Source organism: Nelumbo lutea, chromosome 5 (assembly GCF_056320005.1).
Source record: "Nelumbo lutea isolate HS-2025 chromosome 5, American lotus-T2T, whole genome shotgun sequence".
NCBI lineage: Eukaryota > Viridiplantae > Streptophyta > Magnoliopsida > Proteales > Nelumbonaceae > Nelumbo > Nelumbo lutea.
In genome coordinates this window covers 59,826,129-59,851,917 of record NC_142688.1, presented here as the reverse complement: position 1 = coordinate 59,851,917, position 25,789 = coordinate 59,826,129, and the positions used below count along the sequence as shown (strand labels likewise).

At 40.7% G+C, this 25,789-nt stretch overlaps 2 protein-coding genes across 3 annotated transcripts in view; one reads left to right on the top strand and one right to left on the bottom strand.

Moving 5' to 3' along the window:
- The first annotated feature begins 2,487 nt into the window (after window positions 1-2,487).
- Window positions 2,488-6,206, top strand: LOC148852648 (C2 calcium/lipid-binding plant phosphoribosyltransferase family protein). Its single transcript, XM_088944264.1, has one exon. The coding sequence runs from the start codon at window positions 3,037-3,039 to the stop codon at window positions 6,091-6,093; it is 3,057 nt and encodes a 1,018-aa protein (XP_088800390.1). The 5' UTR covers window positions 2,488-3,036; the 3' UTR covers window positions 6,094-6,206.
- Window positions 6,207-6,931: 725 nt separating this feature from the next.
- LOC148852647 (Methylthiotransferase) overlaps window positions 6,932-25,789 on the bottom strand; it is a 32,849-nt gene continuing 13,991 nt past the window's right edge. The window contains exons 8-12 of one of the 2 annotated variants that reach the window (XM_088944265.1): window positions 21,394-21,602; window positions 21,137-21,245; window positions 20,008-20,100; window positions 8,235-8,395; window positions 6,932-7,610 (exon numbers count right to left, since the gene is read on the bottom strand). In XM_088944265.1, the coding sequence (XP_088800391.1) occupies window positions 7,059-7,610; window positions 8,235-8,395; window positions 20,008-20,100; window positions 21,137-21,245; window positions 21,394-21,602 (1,124 nt within the window). In that variant the 3' untranslated portion in view covers window positions 6,932-7,058. The remainder of the gene's footprint in view (window positions 7,611-8,234; window positions 8,396-20,007; window positions 20,101-21,136; window positions 21,246-21,393; window positions 21,603-25,789) is intronic. The other variant, XM_088944266.1, reaches the window with a different exon arrangement.

The following is a 25,789-nucleotide window of genomic DNA, read 5'->3' as shown; positions in this document are numbered from 1 at the left end:
TACGGGGCATGTTTGGTTTGATATAAAATAAGAGAGAAGCAAAGAATTTTATGCTTTTAACTTTTAGGTTATGTTTGGTTTGATGGAAAATGCAGGGAAAGGAAGGGAAAGGTTGAGAAACTTTTACAAACATCGTATAAGTTTTTCTGTCTTTCCCTTTTTTTTTCCTACTTTTTCCTTCAAATCAAACACAGCCTTAGGGCCCATTTGATTTTTAGATTTTGAGAGGGGAAATTTTTTTTTTTTTCATATTCATGTGGGGTTCAGAGAAAATTTATTTTTCTTGAATCTCACATACCCAAGTAAGTGATACCAATCTCTCAATTGAACAGTTAACTTTCCTATTTAGAAGAAAAAATTGCCAACACTTGAATGGGATAAAATTGTCTCTTTTAATAATAGATTTTTTATGGTTAAAATGGTCATTTTCCTATTTACCTAAAAAATTAAAAAAAAAAAACATGAATAAATGTACCTACCCAAATAAGTAACTTCCCAAAAAGCAAACAAAACCTTAAGAAAAAGAAGGAAAAAAAATTATGAAATTTATTAAAAGCTTTCCCACAATTTTCTTTTTGATGTTATTTTATATCAAACCAAACATAGCCTACTTTTATCAAATACCAGTTATCCATTATTTGTTTATTACTTTATTCTTTATTTTTTCTGTTTTTATCATTTTTATTATTATCTTTTCAGCAATTCTCAAAAGCATTTGGTAAGTGTGGTGTGTATATCCTCAGCTGCTCCTCCACCTAAGCGTCAAGCCCAATCAAGCCAAAATCACACAGCCTTCTCTCAGTGCTCTGTCACGCACCATCCTCTACCCCACACATATTCCATCTCTCATTCTCTCATTTTGGGGACCAGATCCTCGAATTACCCAAATACCCAATTCCAAACAAGGCCTTTGACAATACAACACCAATACTTCCATGTTGCAGGGCCCACCTTTCTCTATATATTCAACGATAGAGATCCTCCATTAAATGTCTGAAGTTAGTTTATCGCATCAATCCATCGCCTAATTGCTATAACATCAGAGTCATACATTCAGAATTTCTACCCAATCATTTAATCTGGGTGATTTGTTGGATGGATGGTTAGGATCACTCGGTTATTGTCTAAATTATGACCTTATATGCTCTATGAATGTGATTGAAAATTACCCTCATGAATCGACCCATTACCAAAACAAAAACAAAAAGACATTAGTAAATGGATCAACTTTATAAAAGTAGATTATTTTGTCCATATCCCCTCATAAAGCAATTTTTTAAATTCCCCATATATAAGTGCAAATGCAATCAAACAAAAAAAAAAAAAAAAAAGAGAGAAATGGATGGCAAAAGAAGAGAGAGAATTCTCCCCTATGTTTTAATATTGCCATGTTACTAACATCAAAACCACTTATACTAAAAACTGTGAAAAAAAGCAGCACTTACTCTCAATGTTTTAAAAAATAACCCGAAATAGAAACCCTTTTGTTCACCGGTTTTTAAGTTACAGTTCAATCATCCAGTTGGAACGAATGAACTATTCTAGCAAAAAAATTAAAAAATAATAATTAAAATAAAAAACGATCAAAAACCTTTGAACATGTCAATAATTTGGGACAAAATAGAATTGGTTGCCTGGACAGTTCCCGAACCGAATGATCCAATCGTCTGAATCAATTTGAAAACATTGCTTACTCTAAGTATACAACATTTTTTTTTCAAGTTTGATATCTCTCATTGATAAATCAATTCTTTTAAAATGTGGTTTCTTTCTTATTTTATGTCAAACAAAACATAACCTTATAAAATAATATCCATAGTGATGCAAATAGATGATCAAAGAGGATATACTTAGACCGAAATCGGATATATTAATATGAATCCGAATCTTATACATTAGAGAAATTTCAATGTTAAATACCATTAATAAATTAAACTAAAAATGATTAAAATATCATATATCTTCAGCATATAATCCCAAGTGCCAGGTAACTTAGGGTCCATTTGGTTCGTAGTCAGAATTGGAATCAAAATCTTCCAGAATCGAAATTGAAATGGTCCATTCCCATAAACTGTTTGGTTCAGACAGGAATGAAAATGGAAATTAAAATCAGTAGGAATGGAATTTCATTCCCAATGGAAGAGTAGGGAATGGCCATTCCCTCAATGGGGGAATATCATTCCAGCAAGAATGAGAATGAAATTCCTATTCCACCCAACCAAACAGTTGAAATCAGAATATACCATTCCAATTCCGATTCCAAACCCCTATTCCTGCAAACCAAACGGGCCATTAGTTATTAATAAATTGAATCATTCAAATGTATAATCCGAATAAACACCCACTAGAGTGGAACATTGAATCCGGGTCACTCAGTCGGATCGGGTTCGAATTTCATTCCGGACAACCGAATACCATGTGAAGCCCTTCTGTCGGCTGAGTGAATTGTGTCAGAGTAAGAGGAGAAAACAGTACTTGAACTTTTTATTTTAACCTCAAAAGTTGAATCCCCACCTGCTGCTATTAATTGTGGGTCAGCTTAACATCCCTGTGAAGGAAGAATTCTGTCAAAAGGCCGAATTCTGTTAAAATCGCTCATTCATTGGTTTCAAGGAGAAGATGATTTCTTCTCAATCAAAATAAATAAACAAATAAAGCCTTCTCTCTCTCTCTCTCTCCATCAAAAGGTAATCTACAGTTTACACCTCTCTCTCTCTCTTTCTCTCTCACTGAGTTACCAGAATCTCTTGTTCAATCAGAGATGTAGACGCATGGGCCCAGCCTCCCTCCACCAAACGACACCTCACTCTCACTAAACCTTCTTTCTCTCTCTCTCCTCACTCTAGCAATTCTGTCTTCTTACTCAAAAACCATCCACCACCCACCGCCTACTCTTCTTCCTATCTCCTTTTCCTCCCCCACCTTCCCCTAGTCTTACTATTCTTCTCTTTGTATATTCCTACTTTCCACTTCAATCTCTGCTTTGAGGCCGAATTCTAATCCTGAACCTCTGCCCATCTCTTCTGAATCATCGCCATGACAAAGCTGATTGTGGAGGTTCTGGACGCCAGCGACCTCATGCCCAAAGATGGGCAAGGATCGGCCAGTCCCTTCGTTGAAGTAGACTTCGATGATCAGCGCCACCGCACTCAGACCAAGACCAAAGACCTCAGTCCGGCCTGGAATGAGAAGCTTGTCTTCAATGTATCAGACCCAAATGATCTTCCCAACAAGATCATTGATGTCATCGTCTACAACGACCGGAAAGGTGGTCATCACAAGAATTTCCTCGGCCGAGTAAGGATTTCCGGCGTCTCTGTACCTTACACCGAGTCTGAAGCCACCATCCAACGCTACCCTCTTGACAAAAGAGGCATCTTCTCCAATATACGCGGTGACATCGCTCTCAAACTCTATGCTGCTCATGACTCATCATACTCTGCACCTCCACAATCCAATGCCGCCGGTGTTGTGGAGCCTCCTCCTCTGCAGGAACTCAACACAAACAAGCTCGAAGAAGACAGCAAGGGCAATGAAAAGAAGAAGAAAAAGAAGGAAAAGGAAGTCAGAGCTTTTTACTCAATTGGGACTGCAACCGGCGGTGCTCCCCCTCCCGGTCCTGCTCCTGCTCCAATGCCTGGTCCGACGCCATTGTTCTCTGGCTTTGCGTTTGAGTCCCAACCACCCAAGGACAAGCCGGTCACGGTAGAAATGAGCAGTGCTTATGCCCGTGCCGGTCCACCTACCGCCATGAATATGCAGGTCCTGAGACAACATCCAGAATTCGGGCTGGTGGAGACAAGCCCGTCGGTGGCAGCCCGTATGGGGTACAGGGGTGGCGACAAGACTGCAAGCACCTACGATCTCGTCGAGCAGATGCATTACTTGTATGTAAATGTCGTCAAAGCAAAGGACCTTCCGGCCATGGACGTAACAGGGAGCCTCGACCCGTACGTGGAAGTGAAGCTGGGCAACTACAAAGGGTCCACAAAACACTTCGAGAAGAACCAGAATCCGGTATGGAGGCAAATCTTTGCTTTCTCCAAGGACAAATTTCAGGCAAACATGCTGGAGATTGTGGTGAAGGACAAGGACATAGGCAAGGATGACTTTGTGGGTCGAGTCGCCTTCGATCTTACAGAGGTTCCGCTGCGAGTCCCGCCGGACAGCCCATTGGCACCGCAGTGGTACAGATTGGAGGACAAGAAAGGCGAGAAGGTGAAGGGGGAGATCATGCTGGCAGTGTGGGTGGGCACCCAAGCCGACGAGTGCTTTTCCGAGGCGTGGCACTCTGATGCTCACTCCATTAATCCTGAGAAGCTTGCCAACACTCGATCACAGGTCTACTTCTCTCCCAAACTCTTCTATCTCCGACTGCTTGTTCTTGAAGCTCAGGACCTTGTCCCCTCCGACAAAGGCCGAGCTCCTGACACGTACGTCAAGGTACAACTGGGGAACCAGCTCAGGATGAGTCGTACTTCCCAAATGCGTTCTGTCAATCCAATCTGGAATGAAGAGCTCATGTTTGTGGCATCCGAGCCATTGGATGAGCTCTTAGTCATCACCGTCGAGGACAGAGTCGGGCCTGGTAAGGATGAAATCCTAGGAAGGATGGCACTGCCCGTTTCAGTTGCCCCACCGCGACTTGATCCCCAAAAGTTCCCCAACCCTCGCTGGTTCAACCTTGAGAAACCATCATCAAGTGAAGAAGCTGCTGCAGAGGGTGAGAAGAAGAAAGAGGTCAAATTCTCTAGCAAGATTCATATCCGACTCTGTTTAGATACAGGATACCATGTCCTCGATGAGTCCACACATTACAGCAGTGATCTGCAGCCATCTTCCAAGCACCTCAGGAAACCCAGTATTGGAATTCTAGAGCTGGGAATTCTGAGTGCCAGAAATCTGCTACCCATGAAGACCAAAAGCGGCAGAACAACCGATGCATACTGCGTTGCCAAGTATGGGAATAAGTGGATTCGAACACGAACCCAACTCAACAGTCTGGCGCCTCGATGGAATGAGCAGTACACTTGGGAGGTACACGACCCCTGCACTGTAATCACCATTGGCGTTTTTGATAACTGTCAAATTAATGGAGGCAGTGACGCCAAGGACCAGAGAATCGGAAAGGTAAGAATCCGGCTATCGACATTGGAGACTGATCGCATATACACCCATTTCTACCCATTGCTGGCCCTCCAGACCAGTGGTCTGAAGAAGACGGGAGAGCTCCAATTAGCAGTGCGCTTCACATGCACAGCCTGGGTGAACATGATCACCCTCTATTCCAAGCCATTGCTTCCCAAGATGCACTACGTCCAGCCAATTCCAGTCCGGCATGTAGACATGCTTCGCTTCCAGGCAATGCAGATAGTGGCGTCTAGGCTTGCTCGCGCCGAGCCACCGCTGCGGAGGGAGGTTGTTGAATACATGCTTGATGTGGATTCCCACATGTGGAGCCTCAGGAGAAGCAAGGCCAACTTCCACCGCATAATGTCGCTTCTCACTATAATCACGGCTGTGTTCAGATGGTTTGATGATATCTGCAACTGGAGGAACCCAGTGACGTCCTGCCTGGTGCATGTGCTCTTCTTCATACTGGTTTGCTACCCAGAACTGATCCTACCCACGGTGTTTCTCTACCTCTTTGTGATTGGTATATGGAACTACAGGTTTAGGCCAAGGCACCCACCTTACATGGACACAAAGTTGTCACAGGCAGACATGGCCCATCCGGATGAGCTAGACGAGGAATTTGACACCTTCCCAACTTCACGGCCACCGGACATTGTGAGGATGAGGTATGATAGGTTGCGTAGCGTGGCAGGAAAGGTGCAGACGGTGGCTGGGGACCTGGCAACACAGGGGGAAAGGATTCAAGGCATACTAAGTTGGCGTGATCCAAGGGCCACTGCTATTTTCATCTTCTTCTCTTTGATGCTGGCCGTGTTTCTGTATGTGACACCGTTTCAGGTGGTAGCAGTGCTGGTGGGGCTTTATCTCTTACGGCATCCCAGGTTCAGGAACAGGATGCCTTCAGTACCATTCAATTTCTTCAAAAGATTGGCAGCCAAAGCAGACATGCTTCTTTGAGAGTGAGACTATTTTGTCCAGACCATGTTATTTATTAGTTATGTATCAAACATTGGCTGTACGCCTGTACCCACCATTATTTACTCAAGTGTAAGAAAGAATGTGAATCCCAACTAGCACCAGCACCAGACAACGAAACAAACAAATAGGCCTTAATAAACTCCCCCACCCACCAAAGAATCTCACTTTTCCTGTACATATACATGCATATTTTATATATTCTTCCCCACGCATGAAACCATTCTTTGTGGCTCTTTACTCCAGAATCTCTAGAACCTTGTCAGCTACCAAGGAGATGAAAGGCTGCATGCCTGCAACTTATGAATTGGGAGCAACGCCTTTAGGACCGAAGCCAGAGATTAGACTAGACAGCCTATTGAGCAGCCGAGTTCCAACCTACCAACTGGAGATAAAATGGAACAGTAAGGAATCCAGTCTAAGTTCTTCTGTCATAAATTAGAAGTGAAAGACTTTGGGTTCTCACAAGTCACAACAAATAAGGAAAACGAAGGGAAATGTTAAGTGGGTATTAGTATTCATTCCTTCAGTTACCTGCAGCATGTGGCCCTTGAAACATTAGAAATCCCATAACTCCATATATTTTGTGAAACCTTTTCACAAGGGGCATTTTCGAGTTCTACTAGACTGACCTTGCATCAGAATCTAACATTCTCCCAAACCAGTTCAACAAATTCAATATCAGGACTGCACAAAAGGATTTTCAAATAGACAGTTCGGTATAACCACTCAAAGTTGACGACCTGAGTGTCACCACCCCCAAAGTATAGGATAAATCCATGGCTTTTAATTAAATAGGAACATCGATGCCTAAAATCACTTACTAATGAAAGCAAAATTTATGCATTTCCTTAAAAAAATAATATATGGCATTACAATACACGGGTCAAAATTTGCAGCTTAATCACTAAAAGAACTTATGGATGTGAACAATACACTATTCTCTTTCATTTGGACGACTGCATCCTAAAAGTCAGATCTAAAAGCAAGGCTAAAATTGTAAAAAAGCTCACAAGTATCCCAAATAGTAGAGCCCAATCAATAACACCCAGCTCACCCAATCTTTTCCTCATCACTTCTTTCTCGATAGGTTTCACAGCATGTCCATTTACCATGCATTCTGGCCTCTGAACCTTTCGCCTCCTACATAACCACCCAATTGGGTTCCTACTCTTTTGGTCTTCCAGTGACTTGTCAGCCCTTGTGTTGGTGCTTTTTCTCACAACATTTTGCTCCTTGCAGTTCTGCTCTGCACAAACACATGGCTCTGGCTGTCCTGAGCATGCACAAGTCTCGTACAGATCAGAGCAAAGATGAAATTTATCCACAGTGGATTTTATTCCGCTGAATGTAGTGTCTGGTATTTGGTCAAGAGTGTCAATCACTTCACCAAACACTGACCACCTCCCAATGGATGTAATCTTTACGTTGGTTGATGTTCCAAGCATGCTTTCAGGAGCATTTACAAGAACCTGCACATATCCCTTGGTATGACCCACCTTGAGCCATGCCATGAGAACAGATTAGATAACAACTTAAAAGCACATCAAGAACATAGATATCGCAAAGACAATAAACAAAGGACAGATTACATAACAACTTAAACCACAATTGATGGTTTAGGTTGTCATGAATTTGACACTAGGAATCTGGTATAATCGAGCATATTGATTTTATTCCTAGGGTGGATGAACAAGGGATTGAACTACAGTCACTCCTGGCACCACCTTTCCAACCTATGTTTTATAGTTCATCGACTGCTGGAAAGATGAGGAGAAATGCACAACCTAAACTTACCCAGGTCCATTCTTTTAAGGTTATCAGATCCTTGTGCCGATGCCCTTCCTTTGTGGCACAGATCTATACCCAAATTCCTCCCTCAAGGAAAACTTATGCCTGCTTGAATTAGTGCCAACAGTCTAAATATAAACCACCCTCACTCTTTTGGCTTTCTTCCAATCAGAAGGACCGTAGAAAATCTCCTATGATGACTGACCACCCAGTCTTTCAGTTTTACTTCCTTGGATGTTCACCAGGACCCCTATTATAGAATAAATACGGTTTCTTTACTGACACTTAGCAATAAAATACAACCAGAAAAAGGTACACGCATATTGTCTTACCAAGTGAATTCCATCAGTTGCAATTTCAGTGATCCATATTTTCTCTACTTGACCTTCCATTCCCTGATATGGTGTGAAGGATTCAAAGATTGAAGTCAATTCACGACTCCTTTTCTTAACTATATTACTTGGAACTTTCTTCATCCTTGCAGCAGGCGTTCCTGTATGCACACCAGAGTATCAACTGAAAATTTGCATTCACTATGTAAACCCACAAAATCATAGGATATAGTTTACCAATTTCATAAGCAGGTACTGGTACTTTAGGACCTCTATTCATGCCATAACCAATTTGGACTGTTTACTTCTTTGATAGCTAAATCACTGTTATTCTTCAGATAGGAATACAAAACCTAATTAATTCTTAAATTACCATATTTTCCTTTCCTATACATACAAAACATAGGCACAGAGACATGGCAATATCGAAAGAGCTGACCCTTACAAACTGATACACTCACGTATTTAGAATTTATTCCATATAATTGTTTTTACATGAGTTGATATACATGAAGAGATAATATAAATAGAACTAATTGTTGGAACGTTTAGAGTGATCCCGTGCTATTTTATGTAAAAGAGTATACAATCAACATAGTTATGGGTGGCAGCGTAGTTTGGAAATTTCTCTTGAATTATTAAGGACACTCTAGTTTATAACTTTTACTTAACAGGGTAATTGAAGCAACTAGATACTTATTAATAATCTATTTATATCCACCCGCAGCTGCATGATTACTGAGAGATAAGGTAGAAATATCAACTGAACAGATGTGGTTATTTTCTTTTTATTCCCACATTCTCCTCTCTTCTCTCCCTATTTTCTTTCACTTGCTCTCTGTTCAATTAGAATTAATCTCGATGTTCTTCAAAAATCTGAATTAATCTCATTGTTTACTTAATTGATAGATAAATCATTGTCATTACAATACACGGGTCAAAACAAATAACTCCTACAAACTGGGAAAAAAAACAAAAAAAAAAACATATTACAATTTATTCCCTAGAATTGTTTATAGATGAGTTGATATACATGAAGATTTTATATTTAAAAAAGGTATAACACTAATAAAGTGACAACCCAAAATATTTGCATATAACAAGAGTGCCCTTATTCTTATACTTCAGAATAAGAATATTTGCATATAACAAGAGTGCCCTTATATACAGTAAATATTTAAATTGTTAGGCATAGGGGTCATTACTTGGTGTAATGGTAAAATCTCGGGCTGGCAAACATAAGAACATAGTTTCGAGTCTGAGGGTGGCCACTTAGTCTGAAAAAATGCCAAATCTTAGGAACATACACAGTCTACCCCTCCCAAGACCCCAGATATCTGAAACCAACATTGGATAATTGTCTTTTTTTTATATAAAATGTTAAGCATTGTAATGTTGTGCAAACCATTATTTGGAACTCAATAGCTCATAGCAGGTGGAGTGACAAATAATAACTGCATGTCTTCTGTTCTATAGTCTAATATGCAGACATTTGAGCTCTCATATTATGAGTGATCCACATGATGTAGGTAATGTTGAAATTATATGCATGAGTTTGGTATCATATAAGCTTGTTACTAGTACAGTATAGATAAAATTTTCATCAATATCATGCAAAAGCCATTTCTTACATAGGCAGCTTAAGGAGCAAGGTTTAAAATGCCGGTGTTTGTGGAAATGTCAATCATCCAAACATAAGAAACATGTTAGAAATGTCGGAAATGTTGTATGAGAATATTGTAAAAATTATAGACACAGTGGAGTCATTGAAAAACATGCAAAATGCAGAATGATATTTTATGAAATGATAAAAGAAGCATATGCATACACCTTTCTAAATTATTGTCTTGCTCCAAAATCATTAACAAAAGCAAAGAAACTAAGGTTATAGACAAAGAATACGTTCTGAAGTTGTCATGCAAGCCGTTGTTAGAGTCGGCTGTTGAGGGGTAGTATAGTCAATTTACATCGTTTTATCTGCCGATGTAGTTACAAGTAGATCATAAGTTAAGTGATGTGCCCCACACTTAAGTGAGGACACAATAGACTTTGTACAATGTTTTAGAAACCTATAAATAGAACCAGACTTTGTTTTCTCCAGTATTTATTTCTATTCATTATTTCGAACCTAAGAATATCACTGGTCTGAACTTTATCATGGTATCAGAGCCAATATAATCCAGTTCAGACCAACCCAGTTTTCTCCTTTTCAGCACCTATCCTCCTAGGGTTTTGCAGGTTTCTCACTAACCGATAGGAAATTCCAAAGAGAGGCTAAAAAGGAGTGATCGTTTCTTTGTTATGGAAATTTTCATGCCTCCAATGGGTGGTGTTGTGGCTGTTTTGTGTGGTTGGTAGAAAACCCTCTATTCGATTCAAAATTGGACTGGTTTCAGTGGTGTAGTTGAATGACAGCAGAAGTCTGATTTGGGGGGTTAAAATAGGTAGGTTGCATGACTGTTTTAGGGAGGAATAGATTTCGATATGTTGCAGAACCTAATACTATGCACGTGAGGTGTATTTTGGTGGTTTATGGTGCTGAAAGTGGAAGACAGCAGTGGTGTTGTTGCTGAAAGTGGTGAACAAAAGTGAGTGTTGTTGCTGAAACTTGTGACAGTAGGCACTCTAACAATAATAAGCTGTTGTGGTGTAGTGTTGTGACTCTTTAGTGAAGTGGAGTGACAGACTAGTGATTTTTTTTTTTTTTGCAGCCATGGGAGACAGTAGTGAAAGCAAGTCTAGTGTAATGGTTCTCTCTGACTATTTGAATGTGCAGATGTGCAAATGACATCTATCAAACTAAATGGTGAGAATTATGTGCCTTGGACTAAATCTGTTGAAGTTTTTCTGGAAGCTAAGAAGAAAGTGAAGCATGTGAAGGAAGATAAACCCTCAGATGACTCTCAGGGTACGATGAATGGGAGCAAGAGGATGCACAGATTATGACATGGTTATGGAATAGTATAGAACCCAAGATCAGTGTGAACTTTATGTTCTTAGATACAACCAAGGAGGTTTAGGATCATGCAAAGAAGCTTTATTCTGGACAAGACAACACAACTGGGATTTACCAATTGTATCAAGAGTATTTTAATCAGCAACTGGGTAATCAAAATCTTGAGGAATATTATGTTAGTATGAGAAATCTTCGGAATGAGTTGAATGTGTATCACACCCTTACATCTGATGTCAAGATTCAGCAACAACAGAGAGAGCAATTGGATGCCACTAGATTCTTAGTAGGGTTAAAGTCTGAATATGAACTGGTGAGAGCACTGATACTAGGAGGATCTGCTCTTCCCTCTCTTGAAGAGATGTTCCCCATCGCTGGAGGATCTCGATTGGACCTATAGAAAACTCCACTATATCAGATAAGTCTGCATTTGCAGTTACAAGAGGGGAAGGCCATGGAGGTGGAGGAGGAGCCCGAGAGGTTTAGCCTGGTTGTGGTGGTGGTGGTGATGGACCCATATATAATTGTGATGGTGGTCGTATTGGAGGTCGAGATTCAAGGGGAGCCCGTGGCCGAGGATGTAGTAATGGTTCAAGGAGGTGTACACATAGCGGTATGGAAGGACATACTATTAACTATTGTTATGAACTACATGGCCCACCTTCAACCTGGGAAAATCATGCAGTGACTACTGATGGTGGTCTGAGACAGGAAACGATAGTTGTCAAGGCAACGCCTAGGCAGGCGTCTCATGTTGTGACTACTGGGGTACTCGATTAACACACCTATGAAGTTGTTCCTCCACTCTACAATAGAATGGAGTGGTGGAAAGGAAGAATCGACATGTAGTTGAGGTGGCAATAAGACTCCTCTTTGCATCTCAGGTTCCTGTTAAGTTTTGGGTGGATGTTGTCCTTACTGATACATATTTGATAAACCGTATGTTGTCCCGGGTTCTAGGTTTCAAAACCCCCTTTAGCCTTCTCTTTTCTAAGGAGTTATTTTCTCCTACACTCCAAGTTTTTGGGTGCACTTGCTACATCCATGTTCACAGCCACCGGAGACATAAATTTGAGCCTAAAGCACGCAAGTGTGTTTTCTTAGGGTATGCCTCCACACAGAAGGGATAATGTTGTTTTGATCCAATCTGTGGCACCCATCTTGTATCTAGGGTTGTCACATTTGCAGAGGCTATTTCTTTCTTTGGCACCTCTCCTGAGGGGGAACATTCGAATGAATTGTTTACTATGTCCCCAGTTGTTCCTCTTCTAGTTCCTCTTGAGTCATCTACTTCTATCGAGTCTTCTTCCATCGAGTCTCCTTCACATGTTCCAGCTCCCCCTCCTCCTTTGCCTCATCCTCCGACATTTACTTCTCATCTTGTACTCCAACGGTGGTACCAAAGATGAAGATTAAGGTGTGAGCAAGTTGTTTACCCTCCTTCAATTGAGCCTCTTCCACCTCCCGTCACTACTAAGATAACAGGTCAGCCCTCCTCTATCCCTTCTGATACCTTCACAGACCTTGATCTTCCTATTGCTCTTCACAAAGGCAAAAGGAAGTGTACAGCCCATTGCATCTCCAAACACCTATCCTACAACCTTCTTTCCCCAACCTATTATTCCTTTCTTGCCTCTATTTCTACACATGTTGTCCCTAGGTCTGTACTAGAAGCTTTATCTAAACCTAAATGGTGGGATGCTATGATGACTGAATTAGATGCTTTGCATAAGAACAATACCTGGGACATTGTGAACTTGCCTGAGGGGAAGGAGCCAATTGGTTGTAAATGGGTATTCACTATCAAGTATCACTCTAATGGCACTATTGAGAGGTTCAAGGCCTAGTTGGTTGCTAAAGGTTATACTCAGATGTACAGTGTTGATTACCTGAGACATTTGCCCCTGTGGAAAAAATGACTTCAGTTCGAGCATTGCCATCTCTTGCTACTATTGATTGGCCTCTTCACCAATTTGATGTTAAAAATGCCTTTTTAAATGGCAATTTACATGAGGTTTATATGTCTTTATCTCCAGGGGTGTATGGAAAGGAAATACAAGGAAATGTGTGTAAATTGAGAAAGTCGCTTTATGGCCTCAAGCAGTCTGTTAGAGCATGGTTTGAAAGATTTTGGGCTGCTCTTGTTTCTTTCGGTCATACATAGACTCAGTTTGATCATACTTTATTTGTTAAGAGGAGAGGCGAATTGTCTCTCACCAAATAGGGGCAACCCGAGATACATGAAGCCTAGTGATGATTCTGATAGAGACAAAACGCTAAGTCTAGGAAGTTTGTCTCCGAAAAGCAACAATGATCTTCTTGAAACAGAAAGTTTGCATACAAAGTTGTTCTTAGAGGAAGAGACTGAAGAGGCAGGTGGCGGGAAGACTAAGAATGGTGAAGAAATTGGTTCTAAAGCTATGAAAACTCCTCCTACCTTCGTCGAGGGAGCTGACCCTGAGTCTAATGAATTACAGGATGTTGGTAGAGAGGGACAAGAATCGGCCGTGAGGATGGATGCAGGTATTCCAGTGCTGGAAACACAGAGAAAGGTTTTCCAAGTGGGTAGGTCGTCAGGAAGTGACTCTTTCACCATGTCTACTTCCCAACCTTGTCCAAAAAGGGGAAAGGCCTTAAAACCATGTCACCTGTCAGCAAGTCATTTTCAGTGATTCTAGTCCTACCCCCGTTCTATCAGGTATGGGTGTCAATTTTGTTTTAGGTACTGACTTGTTTGCTATGCCTATAATAGATATCCCAGCTTCCCATCCAGAAGTTTCTGATGCAAGAGAGAGGGTGATAGTGGAAGGAGGGAGGGTGTTGGAAGGAAGTATAAAGGGGGAGACGGATAGGATTTGGGAGTTGATCTGTACGATGATGGAGGAACAAAATAAAAAGGGAGGACTCGTAGAAAGATGTTGTAGCAAAAATAAGTGTGAGAAGGGTAAAATTTTTTCTCAAACATTGGCTGGAAAGGATGGAGAAATTGGGAAGGGGGGGAAAAGAGGAACAAATAAGAAAAAAAGATCTGAAGTGGAAAGGCTAATCTCAGACATTGAGGGAGATCTAGAATTCAGTGGTAGAGGGGATAGGAGGAAGGGCCTAAAATGAGGAGAATATGGCCTCTTATTGTGTTCCTTTGCTATTTTGTATCGATGAAAATTATTAGCTGGAATGTAAGAGGGTTAGGGAGTGCAAGGAAGAGAAGGGTGATCAAAGACCTACTCCGAAAGGAAAAACCTGATATTGTGCTATTACAAAAATTGATGGAAATAGATGGGAGATGGGTGAGGAGTTTTTGGAGGTCTAGAGGTTTAGGTTGGAGCTCGTCACCTTCTTGGAGAGCCTCGGGGGGGATCGTAACACTATGGAGGGAGGATGTGGTGGAAGTAGTGGAAGAATTGATAGGCAGATTCTCAGTTTCCATTAAGTGCAAGAATGTAGAAAATAGGTGTGTATGGGTCTTAACCAATGTTTATGGCCCTAATTCCTATAGAGAGAGGAATGAGATGTGGGAGGAACTATATGCCATTAAGGGGCTATGGGATGGTCCTTGGTGCCTGGGAGGGGATTTTAACGTCATTAGATTCTCTGATGAAACCAGTAATCCCCAACAGGTAATCTCAACAAGCATGAGGAAATTTAATGGTTTTATTGAAGATTGTGAACCGAAGGAAATACCTCTGCTGCAAGCCAGTTACACTTGGTCCAACCTTCAGAAAACCCCCTTTTGCTCGAAGTTGGATAGATTCCTTTTTAACCTTGCCTGGGACAATAGTTTGGAAAACTTGGTTGCTAATGCTTTACCCAGGGTCACCTCCAATCAATGTCCTATCCAAATAGGAACTGAGTCTTTTCCCATAGGACCCAAACCTTTTAGATTCGAAAATATGTGGCTTACCCATCCAGATTTTGTGAAAAAAGTGAAGGAGTGGTGGGGTGAGGAGGAGAAGGGGGTAAGATGGAAGGGGATCAAGTTCCACAAGAAATTAAAAAGGTTGAGAGCCAAAATAAAAGAGTGGAATAGAGATCAGTTTGGTAGAATTGATGAGCAAAAATTGGGCCTAATCTCTCAAATAGAGAATTTGGATGTAAAGGAATCTCACAATGGGCTGACCGAGAAGGATAGAGTGTTAAGGAGGCATTTAAAAAAGGAGTTGGGAGAAGTGTTATTGAGGGAAGAAATCAGTTGGAGACAAAAATCTAGACACAAGTGGATTAAGGAAGGCGATGGGAACACTAGATTCTTCCATGATTAGGCAAATGGGAGACGATGAAAGAATTTTGTGACCAAGCTAGAGATAGGAGAGGAGGTGATTACCAACCAGGATGACATAGCCAGAAAATTTGTGGACCACTTCAAATCGATTTATAAAAGGCCTTTGAGTGAGAGAACAGTCATGGAAAGGGTGGATTGGCCAAGAATTGATGCAGTGGCAAGGTGGCTGGAAAGGGATTTCGAGGAAGAAGAGATTAAGAAAGTTGTCTTTCTAATGGATAGATCCAAGGCTCCGGGTCCAGATGACTTTACAATGGGTTTTTATCAAGATTGTTGGGAGGTGTTGAAAGAGGATCTAGCTGAAGTCTTTAAGGAATTTGCAGACAATCACACTATAAGCCCTGGAATTAATGCCACCTTTTTGGCCTTGATACCTAAGAAGAATGATGCCAACCACCCAAAAGATTATAGGCCTATTAGTCTGGTGACAAGCATCTATAAAATTCTGGCTAAAGTGCTCTCATTGAGGATCAAAACAGTCCTCCCTACCATCAATAGTGAAACTCAGGGGGCTTTCATCCAAGGGCAACAAATAACAGATCAGATCTTAATTGCGAATGAGTGTGTGGAGGAAATGAAAAGGTCTAGTAGGAAAGGGTTCATTTGTAAATTGGATCTTGAAAAGGCCTATGATTTGGTGGACTGGGAGTTTCTATTAGAGGTTATGCGAAATGGTGGATTTGGGGACAAGTGGTGTAGTTGGATCTTTGGGTGTATCAGTACCTGTCACTACTCTATTCTGGTAAATGGTACAGTGAGGGATTTTTTTCCAACTTGCAGGGGTGTCAGGCAAGGGGATCCACTTTCACCATTCCTTTTTACCTTAGTAGCTAATGTGATTAGTAGGATCATTACTAAGGCTGACAGCGAAGATGCCATTAGGGGTTGGAGAATAGGGAGACACCAAATCCCCGTCACCCACCTTCAGTTTGCAGATGACCTAATGATTTTTTGTGAATGAGGTCTTAGTGACAAGGTAGCAAACCTAAAGGAGCTAATAAAAGGATTTGAAAGTGTCTCTAATTTGAGAATAAATCTGGAAAAGAGTTGCGTAGCAGGTATAAATTTGGAGGTAGGGGAGGTCGAGGCTATTGCGGAGTGTCTTGAGTGTTCCACCTCTGCTTGGTCTATGTCATATTTAGGGCTTCCTTTAGGGGAATATCCTAGGGAGAGTAGATTTTGAACCCCAGTGTTAGAAAAATTTGAGAAGAAATTAGTCTCATGGAAGAGAAACTATATCTCTTTAGGAGGAAGAATTACCCTAATAACAGCTACCTTGGCTAACTTACCCACCTATTATTTGTCTATCTTTAGGATACCAGTTAGGGAAGCTAGGAAGCTGGAGAAGTTGATGAGAGACTTCTTATGGGAGCCGGGACAAGAGAAAAAGGATCACTTGGTTAATTGGGAAATTGTGTGCAGAAGTAAAGAAGAGGGGGGTTTGGGAATTGGGAGGGTAACTAGAAAGAATCAAGCTCTATTAGGGAAATGGTTGTGGAGATGGCCTTTGGAAAGAGAGATTGTGGCATGAGGTGGTGGGAAGCATTCATGGGAGGTCAGAGAATGGATGGGATGCTGGTGTATCGAGGCAAGCTAACCTAGCAGCACCATGGAAGGCTATTCACAAAACCCTTCCTCAATTCCTCAATTCCTCAATTTTATTAGGTATGAAGTTTGTTCTGGCAAATCTATCCTTTTTTGGGAGGATATTTGGGTAGGAGACTCACCGTTAAAGGATTTGTTCCCCTCGCTTTTTTCTATTTCTTTGTACAAAAAAGAGGTGATCTCAAAATTTGTTTCACCCTTGGGAACACCCTTAGATCCTACTTGGGATTTTGGTTTTCGTAGAGGACTTAGGGATGCTGAAATTGAGTCTCTTTCTTTTTTGCTTGGGTGTCTTAATCAAGTTTGTTTGGATCCCTCCAAGCCAGATAAGAGGGTTTGGACTCCTAGACCCAATGGAACCTTCACTTGTGCTTCTTTTTTCAAGTCCATCTCTCAACTTTCTACTCACCAACCCTTTCCGTCAAAAGAAATTTGGTGTAGGCTAGTCCCCCAAAAAATTATGGCTTTTTGTTGGGAAGTTTTCCATGGGAAAGTAAACACTTTAGACAACCTACAAAAGAAAAGACATTTTCTCTGTATTTCTCCTAATTGGTGTATCCTTTGTAGAGCTCATGGTGAGGATTGTTACCATCTATTAGTATATTGTCCCTTTTCTACAGACCTTTGGGCTTGGCTACTTCCGTTGTTTGGGGGTAGTTGGAGTCTACCAGCAGAAGCTCACATGCTCTTCAACCATTCTACCTTTTATTGGCCTACAAAAATAGGGAGAATTATGTGGAGATGTGCTCGTGCTGCCTTGACTTGGACTCTTTGGGAAGAGAAGAATCTCAGAATTTTTCAAGATAGGGAAAGGAACAGCCAAGATTTGAAAGACTATGTGTTAAACAGGGCAATACATTGGCTGAAGACCTTGGAAATCTTTCATCAATTCTCTTTTAATGACATTTGGAGAAATTGGTCAGCAGTAGCAAGGTGTTTAGCTTTAAAGGCCAAATCAATTACAAGCTGGTCTCCTCCACCCGAAGGCTCAATTAAGTTGAACTTTGATGGAAGCAGCATGGGTAATCCAGGATTATCCGGAGTGGGGGTGCTTTGAGAAATGAGAAGGGAGAGATTTTGTTGCTCTACTCAGGAATTCCATCAGGGCAGAACTTTTAGCTGCTGTACAAGGGGCCCAATTTGCAAACCAACTGGGGGTACAACTAATAATCGAGGGGGATTCCAAAGTAGTGGTGGGTTGGTTGAAAATTTCTGAAGAGGCTATGTGGCGATACAAGAATGAAATGAAGAAATTTAGTTGGTTGACAAGGAATATGTTGGTCACTGTACAGTGGGTGGAGATATCAGCAAATACCTTGTCAGATGTATTAGCTAAGCAAGGGGTAAATAGGGAAGAATTATTTTGGGCTCAGTTGTGATTCTTGTTTTTCTTTCCTAGTTTACTTGTAAGTTTCAAGGAGGGGCTGCAGCTCGCGCCTCTCACTGGGATGATGTATGAACTCACTCTAATTTGCTTCTGAATCAATAAACTTATTATTATTCATCAAAAAAAAAGAGATGAGACTCCTTGGTGACCTATCTAAATGTTTATGTTGATTACATTGTGGTTATTAGTAATGATACTTGGGAAGTGACTAGTCATTTCTCAATACTAAATTTGAGATCAAAGACTTGGGTGACCTCATATATTTCTTAGGAATTGAGGTGGCTCAGTCTAAGGATAGTATTTTCATTTCTCAACGCAAGTATGTTCTTGATTTACTAGCGGCAATTGATAAACTTGGTGCTAAACCGGCTTCCACTCCTATTGACTTAAATCATAAGCTCTCAGCTACTGAGGTGAATTGTTTACTAACCGGAGAGTGTTTTAAAGACTACTTGAGAAGTTGTTGTATATTTGCATGACCCGGCCAAATATTTCTTATGCGATGAGTGTCATTAACCAGTTCATGCATTCCCCCAGAGATACACGTTTAATAGTTGCAAAGGGTTTTGTGTTACTTGAAAGGTCCTCTAGGGAAAGGTATCTTGTTTGCTAAGCATGGACACATGAAGTTGAAAGCATACACTGATGCTGATTACACCGAATGTATTGATGATAGGAGATCTACTTCAGGATATTGTGCTATGGTGGCAGGGAACACTGTTTCCTGGAGGAGTAAGAAGTAGTCTGTAGTGGCCAGATCCTCAACTAAGGCAAGGTACAGGGCAATGGAACATGGAGTTTCAGAATTATTGTGGCTTAGGTCACTTTTGGAAGAATTGGGTATTGATTGTGAGAAGCCAAGGATTCTATATTGTGATAACCAGGCAGCTATTAACATTGCTCATAATCCAGTCCAGCATGACAAAACTAAGCACATAGAGGTTGACAAACAATTTATACAGAAAAGAGTTGCTTCAGAGGAAGTCTGCTTGCCATTTGTTGCTTTCGAAGAACAGATAGTCGATGTTTTGACAAAAGGTGTTCCAAAAGGGAAGTTGATACATTATATAAGCAAACCGGGCATGATTAATATCTATACTCAGCTTGAGGGAGTGTAGAGAGACTAGGCTGAATGGGCCCTAGTGCTTGTTCTCTTGTTAAATAGTGTTCTTTTTAAGCAAACCGGGCATGATTAATATCTATACTCAGCAGGTTTGTAATTAACCTTGATTAAGTCTGATTAATAAAAGATTAGGAAGAGGAGAGAGAGAATTATCGAACTCTCTTCTTCCTCTTCTTCTTCTCAACCTTCTTGTTCCTCCTACTGTTTTCCCCTTTTTTCTTTTCTTTTTGTTGCTGTAATCAGAAACTAATCTCAGATTTGGAGGACTGAACCACATCTAACGGAACCAAGTAATAACTAGAGCTATATCATGTATCAATCATCATCATCTAAGCCTTGTCCCAACCATATGGGGTTGGCTACATAAATCCTGTTTTGTTATTCCATTCAGCTACATCACGCGTAACAGAGATCAAAACAGCATACCAGGTCTGGGATAAAACTGTGAAATATGAACTTGAGGAAACTTGTACTCGCTAATAAGGCTGACTGTTTGAGAAAAATCTTCATCAGTTTCACCTAAAAATGCAACAAATTAGTACTTTCTCACAAATATTCTTATTCCCTTGAACAATTTTGAGCTAAAACATGCTCCAATCTACTATTTTCCTTCTTAGAGATGTCAACACAATCAATAACTGAATAAACATTGTTAAAAGCAAGAATCAATAAAGGGCAGTATAGACTCCATTCCATGATGGCAAGCATACAAGAATTAAATAAATCACACACAACAGAAGTAGAAGATCCTCCAAGATAGCTGACCTTCAATATTGCTGACTCTTTTTTGAAAAATAACCTGATTACTTTATTAAAGCATATACACATCCCTGATAAGGATTATCAAGTCGGTATGCAGACCTTGGGATCCATCTGAACTAGTCGTCCATTCTAAATGTGCCTAGTGCTCAGGATCCTTAGATAGGTCTTGCATCAATCTTATCACAACCTGGGAATCTCATCCCAACTCCCCACCCCACCCCCACAGCATGATTTTTGCTCAGATCCCAAGCAGATAAACAATTTGAGAGCCTGCTAGAGGTCCAGGATCTGCATTCTGATTGTGTACATATCGCTCTTTTGAATGTATTTGTTTGCAATAATGAACTATAAACTTTAACCAAAACATCAAAAAGAAAGGAAACATCCACAAGAATTAACTACAAACAGATCTATTAGGCAGAAACTTTTTGGATATTGATATTACTAATGTGCTATAGACTAGTTTAGTGGAACATGCATTTGCATGTGTGTGTGTGTGTGTGTGTGTGTGTGTGAGAGAGAGAGAGAGAGAGAGAAAGTGGAAAACGAGGAAAAAAAAGAAATAAAATTTTGGAATGCCATTTTAAATGAGGCCAAAGAAAAGTATAAGCATTATATAGTAAAGAACAGGGTTATAAATCATATCTCAAAAACCAGAAATGTTCCCTACAAGGAACACATCAGGTGCAAGGCCATGTTTTTACACATTTTAATAGGTACTACCAAAAAACAATAAAGAGAATAAAGAAGTAGACAAGGCTGCCAAAGTTTTAACTATGCTATGCACACTAACCAGGAAATCCACAAATAATATCAGTAGCAATCTGCATCTCAGGTACAAGTCGCATCAAAGTATCTATAACAATTCTGAATTCACTCACAGTATATTCCCGATTCATTGCCTGAAAAATGAGAGAAGTCATTTTTCCAGGAGCCTACATACAACAACTGCACCTCTAAAGCTAGTAGACCCTAAGTTTACTATTTTAATATGGTTGTTGACCAAGTATTTCAGAAGAAACAATATGATCACATTGACTCTGCACTTACAGTCAGAATTGAGTCACTTCCAGATTGAACAGGTACATGAAGAAAGGAATACACACACGGATGAGACAGAACGTTGGCTATCTCTTCTAAGTGCTCAAGAATAAAAGGAGGATTAGTCATTCCAATGCGAAGCATTGTACTCCTGTCAGGGGGAAGTTCCGCAACAATAGCATTAAGCAAAATTGGAAGATTAACCCCAATATCACGACCTGCAGAAGATCCAGAAACCTAGGCTTATTCAAGATATAAATAAGCCATTCATTGTAATGCAAATAAACCCAAGAAAGAGAACAAATTCTTTCAGATGTAAAAGATGAGAAAATTGGTGAAAAACGTAGACATGTCACTTAACCCCCAAATAATGACCTGCAGAAGATCCAGAACCCTAGAACTTATTCAAGATATATTTGTGATGATGTAGATAAACCCAAGAAAGAGAATAAATTATTTCCATGTAGAAGATGTGAAAATTGGTGAAAAACATAGACATTCACTTTTATTAGTTATTCTGCTCTTAATGATGGTAACAGTTCAATACATGGCATGTCTACGAAAATAATAAAACTTAAACCTTTATATCTTAGGGTGGATAATGCTCTTTAAATGTCCTATTACTAGCTGGCCATTGAAATGTCTAGGTATGCCTTTAGGAGCCAGCCCTTGGGAAGGAAGTTTTTGGATCCCAATCATTGAAAGATGTGCCAAGAAATTATCAGCTTGGAGGAGGAATTGTCTCTAGGGGGTCACATCACCTTAATTAAGTTGACCTTACCAAACTTCCCAGTTTTCTTCCTTTCATTCTTTAAGATGACACATAGGGAGGTGCTGAAAGTAGAGAAGATCATGAGGGAGTTCCTGTGGGAGCCAAGAGAAGGAAGAAAATATCACTTGGTGAGGTGGGTCATAGTATGCAAAAGTAAGGAGCAAGGGGGTTTGGGGATTGGTAATATAGAGAAGAACACAGCTCTCTTGGGTAAATAGCTTTGGAGATGGCCTTTAGAGAGAGAGGCTTTGGCATAAGGTTATAGGAAGTATTCATGGATGTGCACCTAGAGGTTGGGATGCTGGAGTGTCTCGACAGGCTACTTTGAACTCTCTGTGGAAGGCTAGTCATAGTATCCTTCCCCAATTCCTCACCCTAATCAAGTATGATGTGTGTACTGGAGATTGGTTTTTTTCTTGGAAGACACCTGGATCAGTAACTCCATCCTTAAGGGCCCTTTTTCAGCTTTGTACTCCCTATCCCATTTTAAAAATGAACCCATTCAACGGTTTGTTTCTTTCTCCCAATCCTCTGGTTTTAGTTGGAATATGGGGTTCAGAAGAGACCTAAGAGACTTTAAGCTTGATCAAGCCGCTTTATTGCTCAAAACCCTTGACATGTTTGTTTGGACTTCTCTAAACCTGGTGCTAAAATTTGGACTCCCAATTCTCGAGGGTGGTTTTCTTGTGCCTCTTTTTCTCTCAGTTGTGTTCTGTCCCTAACCCTCAGTCTTTCTTTTGTAAGGAAATCTGGTATAAACCCATTCCCCCTCCCTTTGTTGGGAAATCTCCCTTGGGAAATTAAACACCTTGGATAACCTACAAAAGAAAAGACCCAACCTTCATATCTCTCCAAATTGGTGTTTCCTTTGCAAAGCAAATGGAGAGAACTGTTACCATCTTCTAATATCATGCCTTCTGTTGTAAAAATTTGGGAAAAGATCTTTGGTCTTTTTGGTGTAGGTGGAGGTGGCCTTTGCAAATCGGGGGGCTTTTCGACCCTACAACTTTTAGGTGACCTAAGAAAAGAGGAAGAGTCTTGTGAATGTGTGTTAGGGATGCTTTAGTTTGGACAGTTTGGGAAGAAAGCAGTAACAGAATTTTTAATGACAAAGAAAAGGATGAGGATTTTGTGTGGGAATGCCTGCTGTTTAGGGCTATTAACTGGGCTAAAGCTATCAATTCTCACTTTTCTCCTTTGATGACATATGGAGAAACCAGAAACTATTTGCTAAAGCTTCTTTGGTTAAGGACAAACCTGTTATATTGATCAAAAAAAAAGGACAAACCTGTTATAGCCTCAAAGCCTCTAGAAGCAAGTTTCACAAAACTAAACTTTGATGTAAGTAACCTTGGTAATCCCGGGGCCTGAGCCCTCTGGGATTGGGGGAGTGATCAGGAATGTAGAGGGCCAGATAGTGGCTTTATTCTCTGGCCCTATTGGGGTGGGGGACACGGTTAGTGCAGAGGTCCAAGCTGTTTTACAGGGGGCTCAATATGCTAAAGAGTTTAACCTCAGAAACCTGGTCATAGAAGGAGACTCCAAAGTGGTAATAGGATGGTTGGAAGAACCAGAGACAGTGGCTTGGCCTTTCAGGGGGGTGATGAGAAGATTAAAACGCCTAACTTCTAATGTAACATGTTTTCCGAACTGAACCTGTTGAGAGAGCTGAGAAGAAGAAGAAGAGGAAGAAGAAGAGAGGAGAGTCTGATGTGTTCGAATGGGCACTGTTCACTAATATAAGAGCAATACATAATTTACATGAAAGGACCAGGATGCCCCTGATTAGTGATGGAACACCCAGTCTAATAAAACACAAGATACAATTAGGCCCAGTTACTAAGGCCCATTAACTAGAGACTCTAATACCCAGCCCAGACAAGAGAATAACAACATATCAGCCGAACCAACACTCCCCCTCAAGCTAAGCATGGATGTCAATCATGTTTAGCTTGCCAAGTAAGTCCAAAAATTTCCTTGTGGTTAGCCCTTTAGTTAAAACATCTGCAATTTGCATATCTGAGGGAGTGTAAGGAATGCAGAGTTCTCCTGTGACTATTCTTTCTCTAACAAAATGGCGGTCTGTCTCAATATGTTTTGTTCTATCATGTTGTACTGGGTTATTTGCAATGTTGATAGCAGCCTTGTTGTCACAGTACAACTTGAGAGGGCACTCAGCCTTCACTCCCAGTTCACCAAGAAGAATTTTAAGCCACAACAGTTCCGCAACACCATGAGCCATAGCTCGATATTCTGCTTCTGCACTAGACCTTGCAACAACATTCAGTTTTTTACTTCTCCATGTAACGAGATTTCCCCCAACAAAAGTGCAGTAACCTGAAGTCGACTTTCTGTCACCCACAGAACCAGCCCAATCTACATCAGTATATCCTTCAACTTCAATTCTATTGTTTTTTCTGAACAGAATCCCTTTCCCAGGGCAAGACTTCAAATATCTGAGAATTCTTTCTACAACCTTCATGTGAGGAATTTTGGGATTGTGCATAAACTGGCTAACATGAACGGCATAAGCAATGTCGGAACGAGTGAGGGACAAGTAAATTAACTTCCCCACTAACTTCTGGTATCTCTCCTTATCAGGGTAGTCCTCTCCCATTGACTCCTGTAGACCATGATTCGGTTCTATTGGAGTATCTGTTGGCCTGCACCCCAATATGCTTGTCTCTTGTAGAAGGTCAAGGATGTATTTCCGTTGACATATATAGATGCCCTCTTTGGATCTAGCAACTTCAATCCCTAGGAAGTACCTCAATTGACCCAGGTCTTTGATTTCAAATTCAGCAGCTAGGACCTCCTTCAGTCTGTTGATCTCCTCCTTATCATCCCCAGTAATTACCATATCATCTACATAGACGATAAGAGCAGTAAGTTTCCCACTCCTCTTCTTTATAAATAGAGTATGATCTGCCCCGCTTTGAGTACAACCACCTTTCTTCATGGCTCCACATAGCTTCTCAAACCAGGCACGAGAGGACTGTTTAAGGCCATATTGTGCCTTTCTTAGTCTACACACTTTTCCGCCAAATTCATAACCAGGTGGAGGATCCATGAATACCTCCTCATGTAGATCACCATTTAAAAATGCATTCTTCACATCCAGCTGATAAAGCTCCCATGAGAAGTTTGCAGCTAATGAGAGTAGGACTCTGATAGTGTTGAGTTTTGCTACGGGAGCAAATGTTTCTTTGTATTTAACTCCTTCCTTTTGAGTAAACCCCTTTGCCACGAGTCTATCCTTGTATCTTTCAATGGACCCGTCCTCCCTATGCTTCACGGTGAACACCCACTTGCATCCAACAGTACCTTTCCCTTCTGGTAGATCTACTACTTCCCAAGTCTCTGTTTCATCAAGGCCTTCATTTCTTCATTCATGGCCTCTTTCCACCTTGGGTCAAACACAGCCTCAGAGTACCTAGTAGGAACATGCACAAAAGAGAGAGCAGACACAAAAGAACAATAACTAGGGGACAAGTGTGAGTAAGACACAAAATCCGCAATAGGGTATCTGATAGTACAAGAACGAGTAGATTTACGAAGTGCAATTGGAAGATCCAAGTTAGAGGAATTGATAGGATTACCTTGAGTTACTGAGACAGGTTGATCCAAGTCCAA